The following is a 23,208-nucleotide window of genomic DNA, read 5'->3' on the forward strand; positions in this document are numbered from 1 at the left end:
CAGTGTCGATACGCTGCACCAGGAATAAAAACTTCCTCAGCCACTGGACCGTTGCAGTAGGCAGCCAGACGGTCGCGCTTCCCGGAGTCTTCACAACTGCTTGGTATGGAAGGTGGATTCAGCTTGGACTCTGCCACACGGGGGACAATGGTGCCTCTCAGCCGCGCCCACCCGAGGCTTTCCTGAAGTGAATCACTTGGCAAAATGCTCAGGCGCTCAGGCGCTGGCGGTTTTCTTCCCTTTGTCGCTCAGCGGTGGCCGTTTATCCCACGTGCAACTATGTTCCGTATTTGCGGAGAGTGGCAGTCTGCTGTGGCACATGGGAGGCATTAAAAATACACCACGCTTCTTAAATTCCACACCTGGCATGCTAACTGCAATTTATGTAGAAACGTGGAAAAAATTAAAAAAGAAATTATATACGAATATCAAAACACATTAGAACTTTACTGGCGTATTATTTTCTTACACTTTCCCGCCAAGCAATATTGGATAGACGTCTTCTTACTCTCACCCTCCTTTTTCCTCTTTAAAGTTGATAGCGATCCCTTTCTTTCCGAAAAACGGATACTAAACATTACCCGGGAAAAGGCATATGTTCTCATTCCAAGAAACCGGAGCTGGACAAACCCTTGAGATCGTTTCTATCCCTGGGACAACGCTGGGGGAGTGCGCTGTGACACGCGCCAGTTAAACACACGGATCTATAATACAATCCCACAAACTTCTAGAAATAATTCCTCAGCCCTTGGTTGGGAGCAGAGTCGCTGAGCCCCGGCTGCTTAGCCCCGCCGGCGACATCCAGGCAGGGGTGGGGGTGGGGAGGGAAGGGCTAGAAAGCCCCTAGCTGGAAGAGGACAGGCGGTAAGGAAAAGCCCCAAAACATCAGTGAAGGCGACCTCCAGGCCTGGTCCTGCAAAGAGGAAGTTCAGGTGACAATTTTGCAGCACTTCCTGGGGGCGGGAAGTGCAAATAAAACGGAAAAGAGTGACACGGGGGAACTGGGAAACTGAGGGTTGAGGCTTAAAACCAGCAGAGTCCAGAGTCTGGTGTTGCCGGAGAGGGAGAAGACAAATCCGATATGCCCGACCTACAGGGAGTCCCAGCCCTGCTCCCTGGTAGCTGCCGCCTGTAAATCCATAGGGAGGGTGTAATCGACCATTCGTAAATGTAAATAACAGCCCATACTTGACGTAGAATAGTCAGGAAATTCCACCTCCTCTCTCTCTCTTCGTATTGAGATAAACGTAACCGCTTTCTCGACACAGGTGGAATTAGGTGCTGGTTGTCTTCCTGTACGACCAGAAAGTGGGGGATGATTGGATTAGGGAGGCTTTGTCTTGTGTGCGAACCTTACTTCCACTGTGTAGTGTGGTCAACATCAGGAGAGACGAGGGAACAGCGGAGCCAATTTCTCTCCGAGTCATTCTCTGCTCGCCTAAATCGTGGAGGAAGAAAGACACTTGCTAAAAGGACAAGAGCAAGCCAGCCCGTGGTTGAATCTCGAAAGTCTGGGTTGATTTTTAGACGAGATACTCACTGCGTCCCTCAACCTTCTCCAGGAAACACCTTCAAAACGCCTTTCTCATTAGCAAGCATCTGTGGTCCAGGAAGATGTGATTGGTTTAGAGACACAGACAGACATGAGGTGCTCAAGTGTGTGATTCGGGGACTCAGACCAATTCATCTTGTGCTCAGTTTCCAAGACGTACATTCTTTTATTTTTTCATAATAAAGAGCAAGTGATGTTATTCTTTAGAACTTTTTTATGTATGATAGGATGGATGTCATTCCCCTAAGGTCTTTTTGCTTTTGGATATATCTTCGTGTCTGTCTCCTTTCGAGCTTGTGAAATACCATGTTGCAGTTGGTTGATCTCTGCACTTTCACCTAAATTTGATTTGTCATATCCCTGAGGATGTGAATGAATCCTAAGACTTACAGTTTTTAACTCCTAATGGTGACTGCCAAGTTGATTCATTTACTTTCTGGTATTCTATCAATTTAAACAGATAAAATACTGTGAAGATATCGTACGTTATTCTATCATTCGAGAAAGTAACCAAGCAATAAATCCAGCATGCAAGAAACTGTAGCAGAGGTTAGAAATAGCACACCCTCAGAGGACGATTACATGTGTGGGAGAAAACATGTATTTTAATATGGTAGACTAACTAACAATCCACTATCACGATATTCTATCCTACATGTTTCTCTTTTTTTTTTTTTATCCTAGGTGTTTCTCTCTCTCTCAAACTATACTGCAAACAGAGGGACCAAGCCAATTGCATTAGTAAACGTCCCTCACTGCATTTTTGCATATAATAGGCACCAAAGGCCCTAATATATTTACAACTCGTGTAAGGGTTAAATTGTAGTGTAGGGCTAAGCTAGAGCTTGAGAGATAACAGCTTTGTGCTGACACTGTAGCTTGAGAAATAGCAGCTTTGTTTTGACACTGAAGGTTAAGAGATAACAGCTTTGCTTTACTCTTGTAAATTACACTTCCTACTCTTGTAAATTAGGCTTCACCAATTAAGGGAACAAAAGTTCAAAGAAAAGTGGACCAGAGGCAGGGTCAAGGAGATCAACTCATCACAGAAATTCTAAAATAATCACCCCATCCGGGAACTGTTTCCACCTCATCTGGGAACTATTTCTTTGTTCTGTTCCCAGGTGATAAGACGATGTGGTCGGCAATAAAAACTCTGTACCCCGGCTGTTCGAGGCCGCACTCTGATCAAAAGTGTCGGTCCCGATCGGTCGGCCTTGCCTCTCGTAGCAACAAACTTTGCTGTGACTGTCACTGGTGCCCTTAGCATTCTGTTTCAGGAGTCGTGTGGATGCAACACTGGTAAATAACATTGAAGATGTTTAGATGCACATAAAAAATAAGTAAGAACCCTCAATAGAAACTTAACCTTCCAGCCTACACAGAAGCTAGTTATATTTAATGTTTTTTTTCAGAAATGTCTTGAGCTATAGGTCTCACTTGAACAGAACTGCTTTAACTGGTTTATATTAAATACTGAAATTTTATAATAAACGATAAGAGCAGTAGAGAAACTGTTTCTAACATGAACACACAAAGGAACCCCTGGTACAGAAAGGGAAAATGCCATCATTTAAGAAGTCCTGATATTATTGTATACAAAAAGCAAACAATTTGCATAGGGACATCAAGCGCTTTGTAAGTTATCTTAAGTATTTTTGCAGTAGCCCAATGTAAAAAGGATTGGTAGGAGATGTGGGCATAAAGTGTATCTTAACTATTTGAAATTCAGTATTTTACACACATTTCATCCTCCTTTTCAATCCGTTCTTAGTTTCTAAATAAGTTGGAGTACTGAAATAAGGCACTGTATTTTCTCCTTCGTACATTTTACAAACTGTTACACTTTCAGGGATGTGGGGATTATCGATCGCTAGGATATTACGGGTGCTCTTGGTCCTGAAAGGGCGGGCCTACGCCAGCCGACTCCATCTTGTTCTGTGTCTTTCACCTTGACCACACCTCCTCCCCTTGAGTAAACCCTCCCTCACCTGCCTAACAGGACTCGGACCCTTCCCCAGGACCCTTCCCCAGCCAATCGGCTGAGGCCATAGCCATTACCTCACCAACTGCCCCCAGGCCCCAATAAAACCTTTGTCCTTTTGAAACTCGCTCTCTTTCCCTGGTATCTCACCGCTGCGTCGGTGCAGGTAGGGGATTGAGCTCGAGCTAGCTCGAATAAAGGCTCTTTGCTTTTGCATCGGACTCGGCTCCCTAGTGATCTTTGGGGATCACGAATTCTGGGCATAACATTTGGGGGCTCGGCCCGGGATCCCCAAGACCCCCAAGGGACCCCCGACCCGGAGAGCCTGACTGGCCACGGTTAGTGTCTGTTTGTTCCGTCTTTTCTGTGTGAGCTCATTTCTGGAATTCTGGTAGTGCCCGACGCGGTCTAAGTGGACGCACTGGAGGACCACGGGCCGGGAGTTTCGGAAGACGTTCCGATTCTCCCTTCTGGAGGGACATGGAATCCCCTCATCTGTTTCGGAGGGATGTGGAATCCCCTCAAAGGTCTGAGACGAGGCGGGTCGCTCCCGCTGGTCGGCGTGAGGCCGTCGTCTTTGGAGGGATGTGGAATCCCCTCAAATGTCTAAGCTAGCTCTCAGTTTTGCTTCCATGGAGTTGGAAGACTTTCTAGGGGCCCTCTGTTTGTCTGTTTTTGTGTTTCTCTGTTTTGCTCTGTGGACTTACTGGACGGACGTTATGGGACAGACTCGGACTACTCCTCTAAGTATTATGATTGATCACTTTAAGGATGTGAGGGGAAGAGCTAACAACCTCAGTGTGGAAGTCCGAAAGGGTCGGTTGCAGTTTTTTTTGCTCTAGCGAGTGGCCAACTTTCAATGTCGGATGGCCACCAGAGGGGACCTTCGACCTCCCTACCATCCACCGAGTCAGGAGTATCATCTCTCAGCCTAAGATGGGCCATCTTGATCAGCTCCCTTACATTATCACTTGGCAGGACCTTGTAGAAGACCCACCCTCTTGGCTTAAGCCCTTCCTAACCCTGATCCCTCTGGAGCCAAAACCCATTCTTGCTTTGCAGGAGACAGAGAAGAGGAAACGTCTTACCCAGCCTTCAGCACCCCTCTACCCTGTCCTACAGGGGGGTACTGAAGAAGAATTAATTTTTCCTCCCCCGTATAACCCCTCTAGGATGCCGGAAGAACACCATCCTCCCCCTCCGGGGGAGGCAGATGCTGTTCCGAGAGCGAGAGCGAGAGCGGGAGGCGGAAACGCTCCAGGGGGAAGCCCGCCCTTTACCAGACAAAGGGCTCAGAGGAGCAATCCACCTCTGCCGCAGACTCCACTATTCTGCCCCTGCGAGCCACTGGACCCCCAGATGCAGAGGGGAACCAGCCCCATCACTATTGGCCTTTCACCACTAGTGACCTCTACAATTGGAAAGCTCAGAATCCTAAGTTTTCTGAGAAACCGGCAGGGCTTATTGATTTATTAGACTCTGTTCTTTTTACCCATCAGCCCACGTGGGACGATTGCCAGCAGCTTTTGCAGGTCCTGTTCACGACTGAAGAAAGAGAAAGAATCCTCAGTGGGGCCTGAAAACTAGTTCCGGGCGCAGACGGGAATCCCACCACCAACCAGGCTCAGATAGAGGCCTCCTTCCCCTTAACTCGGCCCCAGTGGGATTTCAACACGGCAGAAGGTAAGGAGAGGCTCCGGGTCTACCGCCAGACTCTAATGAGGGGTCTCCGAATGGCTGCTAGAAAGCCAACCAATTTGGCCAAGGTAGGAAATGTACAACAGGGAAAAGATGAATCTCCGGCTGCCTTTTTAGAACGGATCATGGAGGCATTCCGTACCTATACCCCCATGGATCCAGAGGCTCCGGAAAGCAAGGCAGCTGTTATCATGGCCTTTGTAAACCAATCGGCCGTAGACATTAGGAGAAAATTACAGAAAATAGATAGACTAGGAGAAAAAAGTCTGCAGGACTTACTGGTGGTAGCCGAAAAGGCATATAATAACCGGGAGCCTCCTGAGGACAAGCAGGCTCGCGCCATGGCGGCTGCCAGCAGTAAGCAGACTCGAGACCTGGCCAGAATACTACTAGCTGCCACTGCTGACTTCCCCGAGGAACGAGACCGCCGTCTCCGGCAGCTGGCAGACGACACAAGAAAAGGTAAAGGAACCACCAAGGGGGGGAAGCAGAGGCTGCAGAAGGATCAGTGCGCATACTGCAAGGAGATAGGGCATTGGGCCCGAGATTGTCTGAAAAGGGCCGGCGGGAAGGGAAGCAAGACTGATCGAGTAAAAGTCCTAGAGCTGGATGAACTAAGTGATTAGGGGAGTCAGGGTTCGGACCCTCTCCCCGAACCCAGGGTAATTCTTAAAGTGGAGGGGACCCCTAGTGACTTCTTTGCCGACACCGGAGCACAACATTCGGTCCTCCGCACCCCACAAGGAAAACTAGCCAGCAAGAAGTCCTGGGTACAAGGGGCAACTGGCATGAGCCAGTATTCATGGACTACCCGAAGAACAGTAGATTTGGGAACGGGCCGGGTATCCCACTCCTTTATGGTGAAAGACCCCTTCCCCTTGCTTTGACCCCCTGTCATAATATGCTTAGCAATAGTAACGCCATTTGCAAGGCAGCACCAGGACGTTCAGGGGTCTTATCTTAAGTCCACCGTTTAGCTGCCAAACAGGATATCTGTGGTCAGCCACCTGGCCCTAAGATAGGGACGGAAAGTACTGACTCCACCCGATAAACCCTAGAGATGAGCCACGTCAGCCACCCATGTTTGTTCCCCTCATTCTGGAAAATCACCCTCAGGAAAAAACCAGCCTCATTCAAATGGACCAATAAGAACCCCGTAACCATGCTTCTCGCTTCTGTAACCGCGCTTCTGCCACTCCAACCCTATAAAAGTCTCCCCAGCCCAACAAGAGGCGCGCAAGTCTTTGCTGAGACTTGACCGCCCCGGGTACCCGTGTACCGAATAAACCTCTTGCTGTTTGCATCTGACTCGTGGTCTCGGTGTTCCGTGGGCACGGGGTCTCATCGCCGAGGAAGACCTAGTTCTGGGGTCTTTCATTTGGGGGCTCGTCCGGGATAGAGACCCCCAACCCCCGGGACCACCGACCCACCATCAGGAGGTAAGCTGGCCGGCGACCAGATCTGTTGTCCTTGTATGAGTGTCTCTGTCATTTGATCTGATCTTGGCGGTGGAGCCGAAGGAGCTGACGAGCTCAAACTTCGCCCCCGCAACCCTGGAAGACGTTCCACGGGTGTCTGATGTCTGGAGCCTCTAGTGGGACAACCATTGGGGTTAAATTGTTTGGGATCTCATCCGTATCAGGTGAATACAGGGTGTTGATCGGAGACGAGGGAGCCGGACCCTCAAAGTCTCCTTCTGAGGTTTCATTTTCGGTTTGGTATCGAAGCCGCGCGGCACGTCTTGTCATTCTTTGTCTTGTCACGTCTTTCCTTGTCCCCTGTCTAACCTTTTTAATTGCAGAAGCCGTCATGGGCCAAACTGTAACTACCCCCTTGAGCCTCACCCTCGACCACTGGTCCGAGGTTCGGGCACGAGCCCATAATCAGGGTGTTGAAGTCCGGAAAAAGAAATGGATTACACTGTGTGAGGCCGAATGGGTAATGATGAATGTAGGTTGGCCCCGAGAAGGAACTTTCACCATTGACAATATTTCACAGGTCGAGGAGAGAGTCTTCGCCCCGGGGCCATATGGACACCCAGATCAAGTCCCTTATATTACCACGTGGAGATCCCTGGCCACAGACCCCCCTCCATGGGTTCGCCCGTTCCTGCCCCCTCCTAAGCATCCCAGGACGGATCCTCCCGCGCCACTTCCCCAGCCTCTTTCGCCGCAACCCTCAGCCCCCCCCATCTCCTCCCTCTACCCCGTTCTCCCCAAACCAGACCCCCCCAAGGCGCCTGTATTACCACCCGATCCTCCTTCCCCTTTAATTGATCTCTTAACAGAAGAACCACCTCCCTATCCTGGGGGTCACGGGCCAACACCGCCGTCAGGCCCCAGAACCCCAACTGCCTCCCCAATTGCCAGCCGGCTGCGAGAACGACGAGAAAATCCAGCTGAGGAATCTCAAGCCCTCCCCTTAAGGGAAGGCCCTAACAACAGACCCCAGTACTGGCCATTCTCGGCCTCTGACCTGTACAATTGGAAATTGCATAACCCCCCTTTCTCCCAGGACCCAGTGGCCCTAACTAACCTAATTGAGTCCATTTTAGTGACGCATCAGCCAACCTGGGACGATTGCCAACAGCTCTTACAGACTCTCCTGATGGCAGAGGAGAGACAAAGGGTCCTCCTTGAAGCCCGAAAGCAAGTTCCGGGCGAGGACGGACGGCCAACCCAGCTGCCCAATGTCGTTGACGAGGCTTTCCCCTTGACCCGTCCCAACTGGGATTTTGCTACGCCGGCAGGTAGGGAGCACCTACGCCTTTATCGCCAGTTGCTGTTAGCGGGTCTCCGCGGGGCTGCAAGACGCCCCACTAATTTGGCACAGGTAAAGCAAGTTGTACAAGGGAAAGAGGAAACACCAGCCGCATTCTTAGAAAGATTAAAAGAGGCTTACAGAATGTATACTCCCTATGACTCTGAGGACCCAGGGCAGGCTGCTAGTGTTATCCTGTCCTTTATCTACCAGTCTAGCCCGGACATAAGAAATAAGTTACAAAGGTTAGAAGGCCTACAGGGGTTCACGCTGTCTGATTTGCTAAAAGAGGCAGAAAAGATATACAACAAAAGGGAAACCCCAGAGGAGAGGGAAGAAAGATTATGGCAGCGGCAGGAAGAAAGAGATAAAAAGCGCCATAAGGAGATGACTAAAGTTCTGGCCACAGTAGTTGCTCAGAGTAGAGATAAGGATAGGGAGGAAGGTAGACAGGGAGATCGAAGGAAAATACCTCTGGGGAAAGACCAGTGTGCCTATTGCAAGGAAAGGGGACATTGGGTTCGCAATTGCCCGAAACGACCCCGGAAGAAACCCGCAGACTCCACTCTCCTCAACCTAGAAGATTAGGAAGGTCAGGGCCAGGACCCCCCCCCCCTGAGCCCAGGATAACCCTAAAAGTGGGGGGGCAACCAGTGACCTTTCTGGTGGATACGGGAGCCCAGCACTCGGTACTGACTCGACCAGACGGACCTCTCAGTGACCGCTCAGCCCTGGTGCAAGGAGCCACAGGAAGCAAAAACTACCGATGGACCACCGACAGGAGGGTGCAACTGGCAACCGGTAAGGTGACTCATTCTTTTTTATATGTACCTGAATGTCCCTACCCGTTATTAGGGAGAGACCTATTAACCAAACTCAAGGCCCAGATCCATTTCACCGGGGAAGGAGCTAATGTTGTTGGACCCATGGGCTCACCCCTACAAGTCCTCACCTTGCAACTAGAAGAAGAGTATCGGCTATTTGAGCCGAAAAGTGAACTGAAACAAGGTATGGACAGTTGGCTTAAAAACTTTCCCCGGGCATGGGCAGAAACAGGAGGTATGGGAATGGCTCATTGCCAAGCCCCCATCCTCATTCAACTTAAAGCTACTGCCACCCCAATCTCCATTCGGCAGTACCCCATGCCCCATGAAGCTTACCAAGGAATTAAACCCCATATAAGGAGAATGCTGGACCAAGGCATCCTCAAGCCCTGCCGGTCCCCATGGAATACACCCCTATTACCTGTCAAAAAGCCAGGAACCGGGGATTACCGACCAGTGCAGGACTTAAGAGAAGTAAATAAAAGGGTAGAGGACATCCATCCCACTGTGCCAAACCCATACAACCTCCTTAGCACCCTCCCACCTTCTCACCCTTGGTACACCGTCCTAGATCTAAAAGATGCTTTTTTCTGCTTGCGACTACACCCTGAGAGCCAATTACTCTTTGCATTTGAATGGAAAGATCCAGAGATAGGGCTGTCAGGGCAACTGACCTGGACTCGCCTTCCACAAGGGTTCAAGAACAGCCCCACCCTATTTGACGAGGCCCTACACTCAGACCTGGCAGATTTCAGGGTGAGGTATCCAGCTTTAGTCCTCCTACAATATGTAGATGACCTCTTGCTGGCTGCGGCAACCAAGACCGAATGCCTAGAAGGGACTAAGGCACTCCTTGAGACTTTGGGCAATAAGGGTTACCGAGCCTCTGCAAAGAAGGCCCAGATTTGCCTGCAGAAAGTCACATACCTAGGGTACTCTTTAGAGGATGGTCAAAGATGGCTTACCAAAGCTCGGAAAGAAGCCATTCTCTCCATCCCTGTGCCTAAAAACCCACGGCAAGTGAGAGAGTTCCTTGGAACTGCAGGCTACTGCCGACTGTGGATTCCCGGTTTTGCAGAGCTCGCTGCCCCGCTATATCCTCTCACTCGACCAGGAACTCTGTTTCAGTGGGGAGCAGAACAACAATTGGCCTTCGAAAACATTAAAAAAGCCCTCTTGAGCTCCCCTGCCCTGGGGTTGCCAGATATCACCAAGCCCTTTAAATTATTTATTGATGAGAGCTCAGGGTTTGCGAAGGGGGTGTTGGTCCAAAAACTGGGACCCTGGAAAAGACCAGTTGCCTACCTATCAAAAAAACTGGATACAGTGGCATCTGGATGGCCCCCTTGTTTACGCATGGTTGCAGCCATCGCCATCCTAGTCAAGGATGCAGGGAAGCTAACTCTAGGACAGCCGCTAACTGTCCTGACCTCCCACCCAGTTGAGGCACTTGTCCGACAGCCTCCAAATAAATGGCTCTCTAATGCTAGAATGACTCATTACCAAGCTATGCTCCTCGATGCAGAGCGAGTCCATTTCGGGCCAACGGTCTCCCTTAACCCTGCCACCTTGCTTCCCCTCCCCAACGAGAGAAGCCACCACGACTGCCTCCAGATTTTAGCCGAGACCCATGGCACCAGACCCGACTTAACTGACCAGCCGTTGCCAGATGCAGACCTGACCTGGTACACGGATGGCAGCAGCTTCATCCGTAACGGAGAGAGAAAAGCCGGAGCCGCGGTAACAACCGAATCTGAGGTAATCTGGGCTGCTTCCCTCCCACCCGGAACGTCAGCCCAGCGAGCCGAACTGATTGCCCTGACCCAGGCACTAAAGATGGCAAAAGGTAAGAAGCTAACTGTCTATACGGACAGCCGATACGCCTTTGCTACAGCTCATGTACACGGAGAAATCTACAGGCGGTGGGGCCTGCTAACTTCAGAAGGAAAAGAAATTAAAAATAAAAATGAAATCCTCGCCCTATTAGAGGCGTTATTCTTACCCAAAAGACTGAGTATCATCCATTGCCCGGGACACCAAAAAGGTGATAGTCCCCAGGCGAAAGGAAACAGATTAGCCGATGATACAGCAAAGAAAGCCGCCACAGAGACTCAATCATCACTAACCATCTTACCCACAGAACTTATAGAGGGTCCCAAAAGGCCTCCATGGGAATATGATGACAGTGATTTAGACCTTGTGCAGAAACTCGAAGCTCATTATGAGCCGAAAAGAGGTACCTGGGAGTACCAAGGAAAAACTATAATGCCTGAAAAATACGCAAAAGAGTTGATTAGCCATCTGCATAAGTTAACACACCTCAGTGCTAGAAAAATGAAAACTTTACTAGAAAGGGAAGAAACTGGGTTTTACCTCCCTAACAGAGACTTACACCTCCGGCAAGTAACAGAGAGCTGCCGGGCATGTGCTCAAATAAACGCAGGGAAAATAAAGTTTGGACCTGATGTGAGAGCCCGAGGCCACCGGCCCGGAATACATTGGGAAGTAGACTTCACTGAAATCAAGCCAGGAATGTATGGATATAAATACCTCTTGGTGTTCATAGACACCTTCTCTGGCTGGGCCGAAGCTTACCCCGCCAAACATGAAACAGCAAAAGTTGTTGCCAAGAAACTCTTAGAAGAGATTTTTCCTCGTTACGGGATCCCTCAGGTATTGGGTTCAGATAATGGACCCGCCTTCATCTCCCAGGTAAGTCAGTCTGTGGCCACCCTACTGGGGATTAATTGGAAATTACATTGTGCATACCGACCCCAAAGTTCAGGTCAGGTAGAAAGAATGAATAGATCAATTAAGGAGACTTTAACTAAATTAACGCTAGAAACTGGCTCTAAGGATTGGGTGCTCCTCCTGCCCCTGGTTTTATACCGGGTACGTAACACGCCAGGTCCCCACGGGTTAACTCCTTTTGAAATTCTGTACGGGGCACCTCCACCTATGGCTCACTTCTTTGATTCTGACATCTCTGGTTTCGCTACATCCCCCACCATGCAGGCACATTTACGCGCCCTGCAGCTGGTCCAAGAAGAAATCCAGAGACCTCTAGCGGCAGCCTACCGAGAAAAGCTCGAAACCCCGGTTGTGCCTCACCCCTTCAAACCAGGAGACTCCGTCTGGGTTCGGAGACATCAAACCAAGAACCTCGAGCCACGGTGGAAGGGACCACATATCGTCCTCCTGACCACCCCCACGACCTTAAAAGTAGACGGAGTTGCTGCTTGGATCCACGCCTCTCATGTAAAGGCTGCAGGGCCAACCACCGATCAGGACCCCTCAGACGACCCCAGCTCAGACGATCTATCAAGATGGAAGGTCCAACGCACCCAAAACCCTCTAAAGATAAGACTTTCTCGTGGGACCTAATAATTCTGGTGGGGGTCTTACTAAGACTAGACGCGGGAATGGCCAATCCTAGTCCGCACCAAGTGTATAATATAACTTGGACAATAACCAACCTTGTAACTGGAACAAAGGCTAATGCCACCTCCATGTTGGGAACCCTGACAGACACCTTCCCTACCATATATTTTGACTTATGTGATATAATAGGAAATACATGGAACCCTTCAGATCAGGAACCATTCCCAGGGTACGGATGTGATCAGCCTATGAGGAGGTGGCAGCAGAGAAACACAGCCTTTTATGTCTGTCCAGGACATGCCAACCGGAAGCAATGTGGGGGGCCACAGGATGGGTTCTGCGCCGTATGGGGTTGCGAGACCACCGGGGAAACCTATTGGAAACCCACCTCCTCCTGGGACTACATCACAGTAAAAAAAGGGGTTACTCAGGGAATATATCAATGTAATGGAGGTGGTTGGTGTGGGCCCTGTTACGATAAAGCTGTTCACTCCTCGACAACGGGAGCTAGTGAAGGGGGCCGGTGCAACCCCTTGATCTTGCAATTTACCCAAAAGGGAAGACAAACGTCTTGGGATGGACCTAAGTCATGGGGGCTACGACTATACCGTTCAGGATATGACCCTATAGCCCTGTTCTCGGTATCCCGGCAAGTAATGACCATTACGCCGCCTCAGGCCATGGGACCAAATCCAGTCCTGCCTGATCAAAAACCCCCATCCAGGCAATCTCAAATAGAGTCCCGAGTAATACCTCACCATCCCCAAGGCAACGGAGGCACCCCAGGTATAACTCTTGTTAATGCCTCCATTGCCCCTCTAAGCACCCCTGTCACCCCCGCAAGTCCCAAACGTATAGGGACAGGAAATAGGTTAATAAATTTAGTGCAGGGGACATATCTAGCTTTAAATGTCACTAACCCCAACAAAACTAAAGACTGTTGGCTCTGTCTAGTCTCCCGACCGCCCTACTATGAAGGAATTGCGGTATTGGGCAATTACAGCAACCAAACCAACCCCCCCCCATCCTGCCTATCCGACCCACAACATAAACTAACTATATCAGAAGTGTCCGGGCAAGGTTTGTGCATAGGGACTGTTCCTAAGACCCACCAAGCTTTGTGCAACAAGACACAAAAAGGACATAAAGGGACTCACTATCTAGCAGCCCCTAACGGTACCTACTGGGCATGCAACACCGGGCTAACCCCATGCATCTCCATGGCAGTGCTCAACTGGACCTCTGATTTTTGTGTCCTGACCGAGTTATGGCCCAGAGTAACTTACCATGAGCCTGAGTATATCTATTCCCACTTCGAAAATAAGCCCCGGTTCAAGAGAGATCCAATCTCCTTGACAGTTGCCCTCATGCAGGGAGGAATCACTGTAGGAGGCATGGCCGCCGGAATAGGAACAGGGACTGCAGCCCTTCTCGAAACAGCCCAATTTAGACAACTGCAAATGGCCATGCACACGGACATTCAGGCCTTAGAGGAGTCAATTAGTGCCTTAGAAAAATCCTTGACTTCCCTTTCTGAAGTAGTCTTACAAAACAGGCGAGGACTAGATATTCTGTTCCTACAGGAGGGAGGGCTATGTACAGCATTAAAAGAAGAATGTTGTTTTTATGCAGATCACACCGGATTAGTCCGAGATAATATGGCTAAATTAAGAGAAAGACTAAAACAGCGACAACAACTATTTGACTCCCAGCAGGGATGGTTTGAAGGGTGGTTCAACAAGTCCCCCTGGTTCACTACCTTAATATCCTCCATCATGGGCCCCTTAATGATCCTCCTCCTAATTTTACTCTTCGGACCTTGCATCCTTAACCAGTTGGTGCAGTTTGTCAAAGATAGAATATCCGTCGTGCAGACTTTAGTGCTAACCCAGCAATACCAACGCCTGGGGCAATGCGACTCAGACCAACCGTATCACCCCAGCTAAATGTATGATTCCATTTAGGCTCCTAAGAAAAGGGGGAAATGAAAGACCCCTTCCCCTTGCTTTGACCCCCTGTCATAATATGCTTAGCAATAGTAACGCCATTTGCAAGGCAGCACCAGGACGTTCAGGGGTCTTATCTTAAGTCCACCGTTTAGCTGCCAAACAGGATATCTGTGGTCAGCCACCTGGCCCTAAGATAGGGACGGAAAGTACTGACTCCACCCGATAAACCCTAGAGATGAGCCACGTCAGCCACCCATGTTTGTTCCCCTCATTCTGGAAAATCACCCTCAGGAAAAAACCAGCCTCATTCAAATGGACCAATAAGAACCCCGTAACCATGCTTCTCGCTTCTGTAACCGCGCTTCTGCCACTCCAACCCTATAAAAGTCTCCCCAGCCCAACAAGAGGCGCGCAAGTCTTTGCTGAGACTTGACCGCCCCGGGTACCCGTGTACCGAATAAACCTCTTGCTGTTTGCATCTGACTCGTGGTCTCGGTGTTCCGTGGGCACGGGTCTCATCGCCGAGGAAGACCTAGTTCTGGGGTCTTTCAATGGTAATACCAGAATGCCCCTACCCGCTGTTAGGACGGGACTTACTGACCAAGATTGGAGCTCAGATAACTTTCAGACAAGGGGGGCCTCAGGTCACTGATGGCAAGGGCCACCCCATCCAGGTCCTGACCATGAAACTGGAGGATGAATACCTCCTCCACCAGGAGGCGCTCCCGAGAGAGGATAATATAGACAGATGGCTACAAGAATTCCCCTCGGTTTGGGCAGAGACAGGGGGGATGGGACTAGCCGCTCATAGGACCCCAGTCCTGGTAGAGCTCAAGCCAGGAGAGAGTCCGGTAAGGATCAAACAATACCCCATGTCTCAGGAGGCTTGGAAGGGGATCCAGCCACACATCCGGAGACTACGAAGCCTAGGGGTACTAGTTCCTTGCCAGTCTGCCTGGAACACCCCCCTACTGCCGGTCAAAAGCCTCACACAAATGACTAATGACCAGTACAAGACCTCTGGGAAGTAAATAAGAGGGTCGTGGACATACACCCAACTGTTCCCAACCCATATACTCTCTTGAGCTCCTTGGCGCCCTCCAGAGTCTGGTATACTGTACTAGATTTAAAGGACGCCTTCTTCAGTCTGCCGTTGGCACCCCAGAGCCAACCCTTGTTCGCCTTCGAGTGGCATGATCCGGAGGAGGGCTACAGTGGGCAACTCACCTGGACACGGCTACCTCAGGGATTCAAAAATTCACCCACCATCTTCGACGAGGCACTACACGAGGACCTGGTATTTACAGACAACTTCTCTGGCTGGGTGGAGGCATACCCAACCAAGCATGAAACGGCTCAGACGGTGGCTAAGAAGCTACTAGAAGACATCTTACCCAGGTATGGTTTTCCTGCCCTGGTAGGATCAGACAATGGACCAGCTTTTATCTCGCAGGTAACACAGGCAGTAGCCAAGGCGGTGGGGGCAAACTGGAAATTACATTGTGCTTATAGGCCCCAGAGCTCAGGACAGGTAGAAAGAATGAATAGAACCCTAAAAGAGACCCTTACCAAATTAACCATGGAGACTGGCGGGGACTGGGTGACTCTCCTACCGTACGCCCTTTACCGGGTTAGAAACACTCCTTACACTCTGGGTTTTACTCCCTACGAGATCATGTTTGGCAGGCCACCCCCTGTTATTCCCAGCCTTCGAGCTGAACTTATTGCTGAGTTTAAAGATCAAGAACTTTTTCTTTCCTTGAGCGGGCTCCAGATGGCGCACGAGGACATTTGGCCGCGCCTCCGTGCCATCTACGAGGCTGGCCCGATCCCGACACCTCATCAGTACAGGCCGGGAGACTGGGTCTACGTCAAGAGGCACCACCGAGAGACTCTCGAGCCGCGCTGGAAGGGACCCTACATCGTGGTGTTGACAACCCCCACCGCTCTCAAGGTAGACGGCATCGCGACCTGGGTCCATCACACCCACGCTCAGCCAGCGGACCCCTCCTCGATCCGGAAGGACTTCGTCACGCGATGGGCTATCAGTCGGGACCAACACAACCCGCTCAAGCTCAAGCTACAGCGCATTCGACCTACCTAATATTGGTAACTCTGTTAACTCTGCTTGTCATTGCTCATGCTGCCGGGAGTCCCCACGCCCCCCAAAACATCACCTGGCAGATCATAGACACGAGCTCGGGGACAATACTTAATCAGACGTCCCAGAGCCACCCCAGGGACACTTGGTTCCCAGAACTTTGCGTAAACCTCCAGACTCTGTTCTCCTTGTCACCATAAATGCAGCCGGTCCCATGATTGGGTCCGTAAGCTACATGACAAGGGGGGAATGAAAGGGCGGGCCTACGCCAGCCGACTCCATCTTGTTCTGTGTCTTTCACCTTGACCACACCTCCTCCCCTTGAGTAAACCCTCCCTCACCTGCCTAACAGGACTCGGACCCTTCCCCAGGACCCTTCCCCAGCCAATAGGCTGAGGCCATAGCCATTACCTCACCAACTGCCCCCAGGCCCCAATAAAACCTTTGTCCTTTTGAAACTCGCTCTCTTTCCCTGGTATCTCACCGCTGCGTCGGTGCAGGTAGGGGATTGAGCTCGAGCTAGCTCGAATAAAGGCTCTTTGCTTTTGCATCGGACTCGGCTCCCTAGTGGTCTTTGGGGATCACGAATTCTGGGCATAACAGTCCCGGCCTGGGTTGAGGCTGTCTGGTCTTCCAAAATTCATCTTTCTCACTGCAGCATCTGAAGTTCAAGTTGCCTCCATTTTGGAAGTTGCTTCCACCGAATTCATTAAAACCTCCATGCTCTTTCTTTCCCAGACTTTCATCTAAAAAGAGCCACTCTCTCCTTTCCATGACAAGTGTCTGGCTGGCTCACACACCTCTGCAATTTACTCTTACTTTTGTAACATGGGTGCCTTGACACCTAGCATGTACTGGAACGTGATATGTATTTGGAACAGTTTCAAGGACTTCATCACATCTTTTGCTACTGGCTCAGGCTCGTCCCGCTGCCTGGGGGAGTGTGGCAGTATTTCTAGAGCGTGTATTGTAAGTCCTGCAGGGGGATCGGGGTACCGGCCGAAATGTCAGCACTGTTCTGGTCTCCAGGTGGTCGAACGCATGAGATACAGAGCCCCACAGTCCCGCAGAGGACAGTTTAGATACAACACCTGCTGTAACTCGCTGACATTCCTGGAAACCACACGCACTCCTTCGTGCCTTCACGTCGCCACCAGACGTATGTCTGGCTCATGTCTAAAGATCCTTTGTGCTCTTTCTTTGCTCTGATATTCTTTGATGCTCACATCTAATGAAAGATGAAATAAAGGCTATGTGCGGGCCACGGCTGCTGCTGCTCTCTCTCTCTCTCTCTCTCTCTCTCTCTCTCTCTCTCTCTCTCACAGAGGCAGCCCCGCACGTCCACTCAGTCTCCGTGTCTGAGAACTTTTCCTTCCGTGCACGGACATGTGGGGGCACAAAGAAATAAGCCAGCAGCACACATAGTCCAGCCATGTCAAGGCCGCGAACTTGCCATCCGCGGAGACAAGGCATATATATAAACAGCCTCACGACCCTTTTCCAAGGTCTGCAAGTTCCAAGCTGATTTCACAGTAACACTAGATATTTATGGTGGGGTTGATGCTGATCTTAATGGATGTGGTTTTTGATCTTGTCTATTGAAACATGCAGGAGTTTCAGGACAAGGGGCAGAGAAGGAGTTCATGCGGCTGCTGCTGAATTCAAGGATAGTTTCCATGAAATATAAATGCACTTTTTAAGTGTCATCTCAAGAAGGATATATATATATTTTTTTTACCTTTGTATTTACTGCTGTATCCCAGAGCCTTGAAAAGTGTCTGGAGCATAGTAAGCTCTCAATAACTATGGGCAGAAAAACAATAAATGTTGACCAGACTAAGAGTGTCCCAGGAGGATAGAAAAATGGAGGATGTCTCCGAACATTTGAAGTCATTTTCATACTATATTTTCAGGTGACAGTATTCATGAAGACTTTCAAACTTGTGTATGTAAAGTTCATCTGTCCCACACATGCTCCCTGGGCCAAGTTCACAGGACTTCGTTCTCAGTCATAATAACAATCTATACCGAGTTTTGGTCTTCTTTTCTTACCTTGATTCTAGTAAGAGCACCTGGGGAGACAGGTTGCCCTCAGGTTCCATGGTGTAGTGGTTAGCACGTCTGCCTTACACGCAGAAGACCCTGGGTTCGATTCCCAGTGGAACCACAAACTTACCTTGACCCTGGGTTCGATTCCCAGTGGAACCACAAACTGGCTTCCATTCAGGAGAGGTTTGGAAGGTTCCTCTTTTCCTTCCAGACACTTAGATAGCCAAGAACCCAGTGGGTTGTGCGCTCAGTTTCCCCTTCTGGACACTCGCCCAACGGGGCTGTGCAGTGTGGGGCCACGCTGGCTTGCACAGAGGATTTCTCTGGCTTTCTTGATGGTTGGGGGAAAGCCATCAGCAGCAAATGTGGAATATTTTAAATGAGTGCACAGCCAGGGCCTGACTGGAAAGATTATTATTTTAATTCCATCGTAGTTACAATGTTAAGGATTTAAAATTGCAGAAACAACATCTACTTTAGCAGGTTTGAGCAGTGTGTTAAAGGAAACCCAAGTGTTGGATGCCAGAAACTGGAAGGCTCCGGGTTTCATGCAATTAGACATGTGCAGTTTCCCACAGAAGCAGATTTGAAGGAGAGCAGATCAGACGTTGTTCTGTGGTTTTGTAAGGAAACATGAACTTTCACCCTCTAGAGGGCAGAGAGTTGCTACAGTACCCACGTGGGAAAATTTGGCACTATTAAATACAATGGAAAACACACTTATTTTTTTTTTTTAAAGCACTATGTGATTTTTTAATGTCTCCTCATTTTGGTGGTAATCTAAAACCTGAGGATAATAACAATCGCCCAGATCTGAATTTCTCCACGTATTACAACACACGCACACAGCATTAAAGCCATACCTTCTCCCCAACTAGAAGACAGACTTCAAGTTCCCTGTAAAGGAGAACTAAAAACACCCACGTCAAGCAGATCTGCCTTTCAAGAGCTCCCAAAGGCGACTCTGGGGAGAATGGAAGGAGCTCCAGAAAAGCCATCTAGAAGTAAGAAAATGGGAACTGAGATCCCAACATGCAGCTAAAATTCCCCTCCTCTCAAATAGAAATTTCAGCTTAAAACACTGGGAAGGAACCTGGGCACGCATGCCAGTCCTGAGACGGTAGCAGCAGCAGAAGCTTCTGGGGGAGAAGAAAGTGAGGAGAAGCCCTCCGCGGAGAGTAGCTGGTAAAGGAAAAAAGAAGGAAGCGGGGGGATTCAGAATCCCCCAAGACCAAAGGAAACATAAAAATTGGAAGACGCAGAACTCTTTCCCAGTGGATCCCCAGCCCTCTCCCCAAAGCCATCTATTAAAGATACTGTATTTTTATGTAGGGATAGAAGAGGATGGCCTTGAACTAGGAATCCTGTAAACGATCCCAAGTCTCTTCCCACAATATCTGAACGAGCTTTATTTATGCAAAGCTGCTATAATATAAGAAAGCCCCAAGGCAAAATATTTTAGCTGATGAAAATTCCTCCAAAAGTGAAAAAGCAGAAGAAAACTGTAACACAGCTCTCAAAATTGAATCAGGCATCCTCAAATAAGCATTTTTTGGACTTGAAAAAAATCACACGAAGTCAGAAATATAAAAAATTAAAACAAAAAGAAAAAGGGTCAATCAAATGTCATAATAATTAAATTTATAATCCAGGAAGTTTCTGTGATAGAAGAAGTCCAGGACCAGATTGGGGGAAAAACAAGTTATACAAGGGTAAATAGATGGGGGTAACTGTTACAACAAAAATTCAAACCATCGTAGGTGTCACAAGAAACTTCTTAAATGAGAAAAGAAATATCAGGGGTGTCTGGGTGGCTCAGTCGGTTGAACTAACTCATTATTAGTTATGGAGAATGCCAATTAGTACCACAAGGAGATAATACTTAAGTCTATTTAAATGTTTCAAATAGACTGTCTAAAATTTAAAAGTCTGGCAATACCAAATGTTGGAGAAGTCTGGAGCAAATGGAGCTCTCACAAAGTATTAATTGGAAAGTAAAATGGCCTTACCATTTTGGAGAATATTTGGTAGCTTCTTATAAAGTCAAACAGACATTGACCAAATGATCCAGCAATTCTAGGTATTTACCCCAAAAGAAATGAACTCCTAGGTATTTACCCCAAAAGAAATGAAAACATTGCTGGGTAATTTTATGTGTCAACAAGGCTAGGCCACAGTATTCAGATATTTGGCCAAACACTAGTTTAGATGTTGCTGTGAAGATGTTTCTTGGATGAGATTAACATTTAACCAGTAGGTTTTGAGTAAAGCGAATTACCCTTCATAACGTGAGTGGCCTCATCCAATCAGTTGAAGGCCTTGAAAAAAGAAAGACCTTTCTCTCCTGAGGAAGGGGGAATTCTGCCAGTACACTGTAAAAATTTTTTTTAATTTATTTGTTTTGAGAGAGAGAGAGACAGAGAGAGTGTGTGCTTGCACGAAAGGGGGAGGGGCAGAGACAGAGGGGGAGAGAGGGGGAGGGAGGGAGAGAGAGAGAGAGAGAGAGAGAGAGAGAGAGAGAGTCCCAAGCAGGCCCTACGCTGCCAGTACAGAGCCCGATGTGGGTCTTGAACCCGTGAATTGTGAGATCCTGACCTGAGCCAAAAGCAACAGTCAGGCACTTAACCACCTGAGCACCTTGCCTTTAGGCTGGAGCTTTAACCTCAGATCTTTCCTGCGTCTCCACTCTGCTGATCTACCCCGCAGATGTGGGCTTGCCCGACCCTCACAACTGCCTGCGCCAGTTCTTTAAGATCTCTCTCTCTCTCTCTCTCTCTCTTTTTCTGGAGAAGCCTGACCAATACAACATACGTCCACACAAAGACTTGTGACATTAATCTTCATATGAAAAAGTCTATTCACATGTGAATGGAAAACAGACGGTGATATGTCTGTACATGGAGTACAATTCAGCAAGAAAATGGAACAAGCGACCGATACATGCAGCAACATGAATGAATCTCAAAAATATCGGGCTGAGCAAAGGAAGCCGGGAACATGAGACTACGTACTCATGGTTTATAAGAAATTATGGACAAGGCAAAGCCATCATGATAGAAAGAACATCTATAGTCACCTGGGGCTGGTATGGGGGTATAACGGAGTAGAAGGGGTATGTAAGTTTCCTATTGTGATTGTAACAAATTACCACAAATTCAGTGCTTGAAAACAACATACACTTACTTTCCTCCTGTTCTGGAGGTCAGTCCAATATGGGTCAGCGGTACTGCATTGCTTGGTAAGCTCTAGGGGGAATTTTGTTTCCTTACTTTGTCCAACTTCTAGACGCTGCTGGCATTCCTTGGCTAACACCACTGCACCTCTTCAACCTCTATTTCTATGTCACATCTCCTTCTGTGACCCTGACCCCTCGTAGAAGGGCCCTTGTGATGACATTGGACCCCATCTAGATAATTCAGGAAAATCACCTCATTTTAAGATCCTTAGTCACATGTGCAATGTCCCTTTTGCCACGCAAAATAATATGTTCATAGACCTCAGGGGTTAGGAGGTGGACATCTTTGGGGGGACATCCTTCTAACTACCACAAAGCACAGAGGAGGTTTGGGGGATTGTAACGGTTAAATTGTAGTGTAGGGCTAACGTGTAGCTTGAGAGATAACAGCTTTGTTCTGACACTGATAATAAACTTATCAAATTCTACACTTAAAATGGGTGCATTTTATTGTACGTAAATTATCCCATAATAAAGCTTGTTTGTTTTTTTTTTTTAAATACTTATTTATTTTTGAGACAGAGAGAGACAGAGCATGAATGGGGGAGGGTCAGAGAGAGGGAGACAGAATCCGAAGCAGGCTCCAGGCTCTGAGCTGTCAGCACAGAGCCCGATGTGGGGCTCGAACTCACGGACCGTGAGATCATTGCCTGAGCTGAAGTCGGACACTCAACCGACTGAGCCACCCAGGCGCCCAATAAAGCTTGTTTTAAAATGGAAGGATCAGAATCTTACACACACCGTTTCGAATTCTGCTTTTTTCACATAGTCATACATCTCCAGCATTTACCAGACACAGAATAGCGGCTAATTATTGCATTCTGAAGAGTGGAGCGATTTAAACAAATTTGTTAATAATGCACAATTTTCTTTAGGGGTCGGGCAGAAAGTGCTTTGCTTGAACATTTCCGCCTGTTCTCAAGTTTCCCCAAGCTGCCTCCCTGTGTGCATTGCCTCCAACGGTGATACAAAAGGTTAGAACGTTTCAGGTTCAACTTTGCTGAATATGCCAACTTTTTTGAAACTACGCTTTCATTTCGCCAAAGGCACAGTATCGAAAGTGTTGCTTGAAAGCTCTCAAAACGCTGATAAGATAAAGATGCCACCTTATATAGCTAAGTGAAGAAGGCAAATTGAGCGCGTATGCTGACTCTTAGGGGAAGAAGAGAAAACAAGAGTTTATGTAAATATTTGCTTGTGCAAAGAGAAGTGGAAAGAATACCTAAGGGGTCTCCTACAGAAGTTGGAAATCACCACTGGGTGCATGACAGGGGCGGGAGGAGACTTTTCACTGTACCTTTTAATATTTTCTAACTTTGGAACACATGAATATATTTTTACCCCCAAAGTAAACGTTTTAACGGTGAGCCCGCTGTCAGAACGTTTACAACGAAGCTGCCTTTCTTTCCTCCTGTGTCGATATTAATAGGAGCCTGCTTCCCAGATAGCTTCAAACATCTCGTTTCATCTCTCATTCAACTAGTGAAGCCCCAAGTGTGGACGTGCACAAAGTGCGGGTGGTCTTACAATTTCTTCCCAGTTGGAAATAATCCAAACAGGCCAGTTTCCGTTGCAAGAATCAGTTTCCCAATGGAAAAAAAAAAAAAAAAATCGCACGAAGGTAATTTTTTTCTTTTTCCAGGTCCCTGCTAACCTTTGTGGACAGAAATCAAAC

At 48.5% G+C, this 23,208-nt stretch overlaps 1 protein-coding gene and 1 non-coding gene across 3 annotated transcripts; both read left to right on the forward strand.

Annotated features, from left to right (window-relative positions):
- The first annotated feature begins 6,052 nt into the window (after positions 1-6,052).
- LOC111560404 (MLV-related proviral Env polyprotein-like) lies at positions 6,053-14,631 on the forward strand. 2 transcript variants are annotated; one of them, XM_045057035.1, is made up of 3 exons: positions 6,053-6,673; positions 7,789-7,983; positions 11,834-14,631. In XM_045057035.1, the coding sequence occupies exons 2-3, from the start codon at positions 7,842-7,844 to the stop codon at positions 14,143-14,145; spliced, it is 2,454 nt and encodes an 817-aa protein (XP_044912970.1). In that variant the 5' UTR covers positions 6,053-6,673; positions 7,789-7,841; the 3' UTR covers positions 14,146-14,631. The 2 variants fall into 2 exon arrangements, with proteins under 2 accessions (XP_044912970.1, XP_044912969.1); XM_045057034.1 differs by lacking the exon at positions 6,053-6,673 and having other exon boundaries at positions 6,879-7,983.
- Positions 14,632-18,343: 3,712 nt separating this feature from the next.
- TRNAV-UAC lies at positions 18,344-18,416 on the forward strand. The gene has a single exon. It is a non-coding gene; the product is annotated as a tRNA-Val (tRNA).
- The last annotated feature ends 4,792 nt before the right edge of the window (positions 18,417-23,208 follow it).

Source organism: Felis catus, chromosome B2 (assembly GCF_018350175.1).
Source record: "Felis catus isolate Fca126 chromosome B2, F.catus_Fca126_mat1.0, whole genome shotgun sequence".
Classification (NCBI taxonomy): Eukaryota; Metazoa; Chordata; class Mammalia; order Carnivora; family Felidae; genus Felis; species Felis catus.